Source organism: Pistacia vera, unplaced genomic scaffold, assembly GCF_008641045.1.
Source record: "Pistacia vera cultivar Batoury unplaced genomic scaffold, PisVer_v2 Contig592, whole genome shotgun sequence".
Lineage (NCBI taxonomy): Eukaryota > Viridiplantae > Streptophyta > Magnoliopsida > Sapindales > Anacardiaceae > Pistacia > Pistacia vera.
In genome coordinates this window covers 373,192-382,441 of record NW_022196437.1, presented here as the reverse complement: position 1 = coordinate 382,441, position 9,250 = coordinate 373,192, and the positions used below count along the sequence as shown (strand labels likewise).

At 36.0% G+C, this 9,250-nt stretch overlaps 1 protein-coding gene across 1 annotated transcript; it reads left to right on the top strand.

The window, feature by feature from the left end:
• Positions 1-1,451: 1,451 nt before the first annotated feature.
• On the top strand, positions 1,452-3,829 carry LOC116110008 (glutamate receptor 2.8-like). The gene is made up of 4 exons (XM_031396258.1): positions 1,452-1,565; positions 1,647-1,959; positions 2,495-2,784; positions 3,221-3,829. The coding sequence occupies exons 1-4, from the start codon at positions 1,452-1,454 to the stop codon at positions 3,827-3,829; spliced, it is 1,326 nt and encodes a 441-aa protein (XP_031252118.1).
• The last annotated feature ends 5,421 nt before the right edge of the window (positions 3,830-9,250 follow it).

Below are 9,250 nucleotides of genomic sequence, written 5' to 3'. Positions count from 1 at the left end.
AAAACATAAAAAATATCATTTTTTTTTGTATTGGAACTGTAAAAATTATTTTTTTAGTATTATTATATATAGTCCAGATTGTAAATTTTTTCAATATAATGGGTATTATGATTAAATTTTCTTTTACTCCTTATAAAACATTTATTTTTATTCATTATTTAATAATGTTGAGAGATATTGAGTTGACATTAACTATTTTTAACGTATAGTATTATTATGGATTAAGTTCTTTGGAGACCCTTTTAGTGGTTTCTCAAAATTTAAATTATTATTGACTTTTTGCAGCTTTAGATTTGAGAAGAATGAAAGGTGCATAAATCATAGGACCTCAAAAATCAGAAGAAGCTCAGTTCGTAACGATTCGGAAGAAAAACTAATGTCCCAGTCGTCTCATTTTTGCCACAACCCTTCTTCTCCACCAACGAATTTCATTCGCACTGCCCATGACGATTCCTTCAAGTAAAAGCCATAGCCGACATGTAAAATCATTTATTTTTTGGGGGTTTTTTTGGGGGGGGAAATGGAACTCATACTCATCTATGAAGATACAAATTATGGCAATGGCTTGATCCCGTACTTAACCGATGCCTTGCGAGAAGTTAACGCTCGAGTACTTCATCGATGTGTCATTTCATCGGGTTCCGGTGACAGTGAAATTCGGATGAAGCTCAAGAGTTTGAAAGAAAATTATGCGCAGACGAGAATTTTCTTAGTTCATATGACTGCTTCCGTCGGTTCCAAGCTCTTTTTACAGGCAAAGAAATCAGGAATGATGGACGAAGGCTATGCATGGATCGTCACTGAGGGGTTATCGTCTTTGTTAGATCCTGTTCATTCCAAAGCAATCAATTCAATGCAAGGCGTATTGGGTTTAAGGCCGTTTATAACCTTTTCTTCAAGGAAGCTCCAAGTTTCCAAATTGAAATCTTCAATTAAGGGAAAAAACCTGTTCGGATTGTGGGCATACTACACTGTTTGGGCGGTGGCTACGGCGGTTGAAAAGGCTGGCATGGCACATTCTGGCTTTACGACGTCGAATACTGGTGAGAATGAAGTTGATATTGCAGCGTTGGGAACATTTGAAGATGGTCGAAAGCTGCTTAACGCTTTGCTAAATACAACATTCGACGGCGTAAGTGGAGAATTTCAGTTGGTCAAAGGGCAACTGCAACCTTCAACATTTGAAATATTCAATGTCGTTGGCAAGCATGAGAGAATTATCGGATATTGGACTCAAACGAAAGGACTTCGGCGAGATTTGAATGATAATGGTAATAAGGCAGTAAACTCAAAGCTGAAGAACCCAGTCTGGCCTGGAGACAATACTAAAAATCGGCCCAATAATAAATTGAGGATCGGGATTCCAGTGAGAAATGCTTTTACTGAATTTATCAAACGAAACTGATGTGAACGGTAGGCCTAAAATTTCAGGGTTCTCCTATGAAGTGTTTATGGCAGTATTGGGTGTTCTGAAATTTCCCCTACCGCATAAGTACATCCCCTTCGGGGAAAATGGGGCGATAGCGGGGACTTACGATGAACTTCTCTATAAAATCAAATATCAGGTTGGTGCTGATGAATACTAAAAAACAAAACTTCAGTTTTGCATTTAATATTTTCCTTTAATTATAATCATACTGTTGCAGGTATATGATGCTGTAGTGGGGGACGTAGAAATTGTAGCAAACCGGTCAACTTATGTTGATTTTACGTTGCCCTACTCAGAATCTGGCGTGTCAATGGTGGTTTTGATGAAAGATGATGAGAAGAAAGACTTCTGGATATTCTTAAAGCCATTGAGTTTGGATCTTTGGTTAACAACTGGCTTAGTCTTCATTTTAACAGGTTTGGTTATATGGGTTCTTGAGCATCGTATAAACACCGAATTCAGAGGACCTCCAGAGCATCAACTTGGCACAATATTTTGGTTCTCCTTCTCGACACTCGTCTTTGCTCACAGTAATTAACTTCCAAACTGATTACATTTCTTTCTCCTGCATAAAATTGAAAGGTTTATAATAGTTTACACTGATATATTTTGGTTCGTTTTATTGTCAATGGAGATCATTTTAGGAATTAGAATCAATTTTAGGTTATGAGAGTCCGGCAGGATGTATGATGTACAACAATTGTTTAAAAATATAATAGATCACCAAATCTATAATATTTGAACAAGTTTATGCTAATATTACCAGGGAAATTTTTCTTTATCAATAGATGTATGTAGGTTTTGTAATTTATATTTATATGTAACCGATTTTAGGTAACCAACCCACATTAAATATTGCGTCTCGTTATGTAATATAATTTATATTTATACGTAATCTCAATGTTTGATATCACTTTTAGTCGTGTGATATCTTAGAAGTTTATTAAAAATAGTGTTTTTATGTGTGGTTTCAGGAGAAAAGGTGGTGAATAATTTGTCAAAATTTGTGTTGATTACCCATCTTGACACAAAGTTACACTGCAAGTTTAGCTTCAATGTTAACAGTGAAGCAGCTGTGGCCTTCATTTGATGATGTGCAAGAGATCAAAAAACATGACTACTTTGTAGGATATCAAAATAATTCTTTTGTGAAAGATCTCTTAATAAATCAACTGAGATTTAGTGAAGACAAATTGAGACCTTATAACACCCCAGAAGAGTATAATGTAGCATTGTCTAAAAGAGAGGTGGCTGCAATTTTTGATGAAGTCCCATACATAAAGCTCTTCCTTAATAAGTACTGCTCCAATTTCATGATGATCAGACCTACCAACAGAACCGGCGGATTTGGCTTTGTAAGATTCTTTATCCATTAGTTATTACATATGACTTTATTCATGTTATAACATTCAAACATTCAATTGTGTATAAGCTTGGCCTTAATTTGTATCCTTGCTTTCTAAGATATACATACATGGTTGATTAAAAAAAATGCGAACTTCCACAATAGATTTATATAGTGAATTTCTAATGGAGACATCCTAGCGTTGTTAACATGCAGACTATAAGTCAACGACTAGTCTCTAACTTGGGGAAATACAAAAAATCAAAGTCAGGGATACAAGGTGCAAAACTCAAAACCAACGTTTAGTCGTTAGCCTTTAGTTTGTACATTTAAAATTTCAGGATGGTCGAACTTTAAATTTCTCATATATACATATATTTACAATATTTTTATGATCACTATAATTCCAATGAATTAATATGGTGATACATATCTTCTTGTTTCAGGCCTTTCAACAAGGTTCCCCACTGGTTCCTTACATGTCAAGTGCAATTTTGAAGGTGACTGAAGATAAAGATGCAATGGAAGCAATCGAGAGAAAGACTTTTGGCAGCAAACCAACTTGTGAAGAAAAAAGCGCGACAATTTCTTCAGGTAGCAGTCTCAGTGTGTACAGCTTCGGGGGGCCCTTTATAATCACAGGAGTTGCTTCCATTTCTGCACTCTTGCTACATCTCTTCAACTTCATTCGTTCACACTGGCCTGTCTTGAATGACCACCATCTTCACTCCGAACGATCCTTCCTGGCGAAGATCGTCGATTTGATAAAGCATTTTGACAAAAAGGATCTCTCTTCATACCATTTCAATAGAAGTGAATCAAGAGTATATCCTGCACAAAATCTAGAAGCCAATGTTGTAGCTTCAGTTCCTAATGATATGCAGAACCATTCAAGGACTTCTTCCCAAGGAGGAGAGAATAATGATACATCTATTGATGCACTACACACATCTTGGACGTATAATGTAGAGATTAGATATACTCCATGTAAGGTAGTAAATTATGTCGGGCACATGGTTGCAGATTATTATGTTTTATCTATTTTAAGAGCGTAAACAACATTTTCCCTCCCAAATAATATTTAATGACATTTTCTCATTCATATACATTTAAAATACGATTTTAATACCCAAATTTATGTTTCGTTTCTGATTTTGGTATCGTTACAACCCCACACCACTATCATTCTCTTTTCTGATCATCACTCACCAAAACTCATCTATCATCACTCACCAAAACTCACAAACCCTACTCCTGTCAACATTGTGAATTGCTGGTAATCAAGCGATTAGGTTTTGCGCAGCTACCCCTTTCAAGTCAAATTCCGATCAATCCCAATCACCAAAATTCAACCTTACACCACCAAAAGACTCATCGGCCTCTCTACGAAAATTTTCTTACCGCAAATGTCAGTAATTTAAAAAAAAAAAAAAAATTAGACTTTTGTTAAGTGGTGTGGTTGCGAATCAAACTTGATTTGGGGCCATGTGAGTTTGGGTTTTCTACTCACATTTGACTTCCTTGTTGCTGGTCCAATCTATTGGCCCAATTTTTGTTTTTAGCCCAAACTACACTTGTATCAACACTGGACTGTATATTGTCATCAATCTAGAAGAACCATGCGGCCTTGGAGCTTTAAGTAAGCTGAAAATTTCTTCTAGAAATTTCCAGGGTCCAAGTCTCTGAACATGAATTTGACTCATGGACTCGTAGACTTGATCCAGTAGTATGAAAATTACGCAAACTGCGGCAGAGGCAGACAATCGATGTTGACAAATGAGAGAAATCTTGGTGGCACTGGACATTAGCTGCGTGTCAGCTACAAAACAGAAATATCAATGGCTTCATGTTCAAGATTCTATTGAATGCACAAAACTGAGCGATTCATTAATTGTTGAAATGGGGTGATGGTGATCAGCGATCAAGATAATGCATTATTATTGGTTGATAAATTTGCTGAGCCTGAGTCACAATTAATTGCTCAGGATATCTTTATGGTCTTCTCTGGGCTCTGGCAAAAGTAATCACTTGGATCTCCCCAGCCACCAATAAGAAATATAATGATAATAATGGTAGAGCGGCATTTTTGGTTTCAATGTACTTGTCAGGATATGGCAACAGAACTGCATCAGATTCTTCGGCTTCATTAATTCCTTTGTACTAATTTAACAGACGGTTTCTTGCCGCAAAGCTACGGAAACATGGATTCTTAAGCAATGTATTAAAAAGAACGAGAAAAATATTATATTTCTTTATACAGATGGGATTGTCTTGCCTTTCCCTGCAAGTTCTGTATTAGCATTTTCCAAGATGCACAAAAAGGTTTGTTGAATTTAGTTTTCAATACAAACTTCTATTGCTTTTGCACAAAAAATCTTCAATACATTGTAACTAGATCCGTACACACATTAGTTTGATGAGAGATTCTCTCTTTATTTGAATGTTTAAGTTTGTAACTACGTAGATTATCCCATGCGAGATTTTCTTTTTTTTTTGGGAATCTTCCTAGGAGTTAATAATTTTTAGAAACTATCGGTCAATAAGAGTTTTAATAACCACTTTTATCAACACTCAAAATGAATCGAACTTAAGATATCTTGAATAATATACTCAAAAGTCTTAATTGATTATTTGACCGCCCAATGATTATTACTTTTTAATATTTATTTGCATCTGAATAATTTTTGTCAAATGAGAAAAAATAAACTTTTAAATTGATGCTAAGAAATCAATACCCAAATAGCCTTTACACCAATTACCCAATATGAATTCATTTGAGTATAAATTCGATGCTAAAAATAATAACAATAATAATAAATAAATAAATAAGAAAAATGTGCTAGAATCTATAAAGTATATTATAATAAAATGGAAGAGTAAACGACATATTCCCACCTAAGGTTTGACGAAATCCTAAATTGGTACCACAGGTTCCATTTATTCCAGATTCACACCCTTAAAATAACACTGTTAACATTTTTTAGGATAGTGAGAGTGCAATTACCATAATACCCTTTAACCCTAAATTAATAAATTATATTTTAACCCTTAAATTACTAAAATTATAAAATTAACCATTTTATTTTGAAATTACATCAATTACACCCTCAGTGATTGTGCACCGTCTCGTTTTTCACCGGATTTGGGCTATTTCCGATGCCAGCGAAACCCCTGGTCACCTCCATCACCTTCCCCATCATCCATCGTCCAAAACCCCTCTAGTTCCTGACTCATTGGGCCCTCCGATCGCCGGTGCCGTCAACCTTAGGTTTTCGTCGTTCTTCGTTGGATTCCGGTGACGAAAATCTAATTCGACGTCACCACTGCAACCAGCATCTCCTAATCTACAAAACCCCTATGTCCTAGCAATCGTTTAGTGGCCATTCGCCGGTGGACACCGACGAAAACCAGTCACATGTGGCGGCTGTCGTGGTTGGAGCTCGACGGGCGATGAAGGGTTGTCAAGCGTATGGTTTTGTAGAGGGGAGAATGAGGGTTCGAATGATGGTGACAAGGATGATTTTGGGTGGAAGAATCGTCGGAAAAGAGTGAAAAACAACGGCGATGATGTTGCTAACGTGCGCCGGATTTTTGTTAAGGGCGGCGATCTGCTAATGTGCGCCTCCTCTGTGAAATGACCGATTTACCCCTGAGCCATTATATCTAACCATTTCCAGTTACTTTAAAGGTGTGAATCTGGAATAAATGAAACTTGTGATACCAACTTAGGATTTCATCAAACCTTGGGTGGGAATATGTCGTTTACTCTAAAATGGAATAAATACAAGTCAAAAGAATTATCTTGACGAATTATTTCAATTAAAAGAGAAAAAACAAAAGTAGAAACACCAAAACCAAGTTTAGAATATAATTTTAGAAACATACACCCACTTTCTTTATAGTGGTGGGCCCCCGGAAGAATCAACGCGCGGACAGTTTTCAATGTACGTGCTATAAACGATATTGATCGTCATAATTACCCCTATATTTTTTTACATATTTACTAAATAACCATATGCTCTATAAGATTTGCGTCAATGTCACAAAACTTTAACAAATTTAAAAAACATTTTTTCTTGAAAGCTTAAATTTAAACTAATTGATTTGATAATTTTTTTTAATTAATAGCAACAAATTTGTGATATGATAACAAATCATTAACCTAAACATAATGGTTTATATTTAAAATTTCTTATTTAAATTAACAAATAAAAGATAAGAATTTTATCGAGAAAAAATAAGTTTATGATCATATTTGAAATTCTCGGAAGTTTTGTTAGTAATAATACAACCTTCAAGGAGATCGGTGAAATTAACCCTAAGGGTGCGTTTGGTTTAAAGAATGTTATGTTATATTAATGAAAAATTAGATTACCTTGAAACTCATTGAAAATCTATAGAAAAATATGTTTGGTTAGTATTGGAATAAGTATAAGAAGCAGGGTTGTTTTTGCAAAGATTAGAAGTTGAGTAGGGTTGTTTTTGTAAAGAAACAAAAGTTGGCACCACACGGTGCGTTTTATGAACAAATGTAACAGATTATATAAAGTCGTCTGTAACTGATCTGCTTTACCAATTTTTCAATAACAGAACACTTGAAATAGATTTTTCTCTTTTCTCTCTTAATTCGTTCACTTCTTTAATTTTCTTTTCAATTCCGCTATTAATCCTTCATGGTTTCAGAGCTGTAGACAAGCGTAAATGGCTTCAAATCCTGAGTTCGTCAATGTTCCGTCAAAATCTAAAGTTGAATCAGCTGAAAATGCAAACACAAATAACTCAGCTGCTCACTCCACGCTTCCGACCATATCAGTAAAACTCATGGAGAAGAATTATAGTCACTGGCGATCATAAGTTTTTCCAGCCTTAGCCTCTCATGGTCTTGAAAGCTTTATCACCGGTGAGAGCATCTGCCCTTCTATGTTTCTTTTTGAAAAACTTGTTGATTCTAATGAATTAGTGAAGAAACAAAACCCTAAGTATCTTAATTGGAAAAGAACAGATCAATTTTTAATTAGTTGGCTGTTTTCTTCAATTTCTGAATCTATGTTCAGACATGTAGCCAAATGTGTTAGTGTGTTTGAAATATGGAACACGCTAGAATTGCATTTTCAATCAATTTCGAAGGCTAGAACACTTCACTTAAGGTTCACTTAAGGAATATGGTACAGACCACAAAGAAGGACTCTTTAAGTATTAATGAGTGTGTCCTGAAAATGAAGGAATTAGGGGATGAGTTAGTGGCAAGTGGTGTTAACATTGGAGAAGAAGAGTTGCTTTTGTATATACTGGATGGTCTAGGACCAGAGTACGATGCGGTTGTGGTGAATTTGACATATCACAGTAGTAATGCAACCATTCAACAAGCTCAATTCATGTTTCACAAACATGAAATGAGACTGGAGAGACAACACTCGGCTCTGTCAAACTTTCATGAGCATTTAAATTCTGCTCTGTTTGCTTCCAAGCAAGAAAACACCACCAACTGCTCTAATCCTCTGACTAATTCATCTGGTCAAAGAATGGTTGTACCATTTCATCCTCAGGCTATTGGTCATGAGTATTCACACAGCCCCAATGTTAATATTACAACCTCTGGTCCAACCCCTGGTTCAGGATATCCTACAGCAAGTAATTTTGATTTTGGATAGAACAGTTATCAAGGAACAAATTATGGAAGAACTGGTTACTCACCCAACACATATCACTCTGCTGGACACTTTCAGTTTCAAAACAACATGATGAGAGGCAGGGGCAAAGGCTGAAGTTACTTTAAGCCAAGATTAGAATGCCAAGTATGTGGCAAAACAGGCCATTCTGCCATCCAGTGTTACCACCAATTTGATCAGGAGTATCAAGGCTTTACTGCCAATTCTTACAGCTCCCAGATGTAGCCTACTCTGTACAATTCAACAGGTCCCTCTCCAACTGTCATTACTGAGCATTCTATTGAACCTACACAAGCCTTAATTGCAGCAAACTACACACAACATCCAAACTACACACAACCCCCAAACTACACACAACACTCTACCAATACCTTCCACAATAATTTTGCAGATTTTCATGATTACTCAACTCCTCCTATGTCTAAATCAAATGCACCACCTCCTGCTCATTTCTCTTCAGTACCACATCAACAATACTATCCTGGAACTTCAACCAATACTGGTCATTCTGTCAGCCTTACACCAAAAATAGTCACCAATGAAGTATCTTAATCTTCAGCAACCTTTTATCAAGCAGTAGCCTCTCCACAAATTCTGCAAGACCAGTCTTGGTATATGGACTTTGGAGCCTCAAATCACATGAATGCAGATGGTTCCAACTTGGCATTCAAAACTGCTCACTTAGGAGGCTCAAAGGTACAAGTTGGGAATGAGGAATCCATCCCTATTACTCATTGAAGTATGATGTTAGTACCCTCTTATGATATAACTAGATTGATTCATCTTAAGAATATACTATGTGTTCCC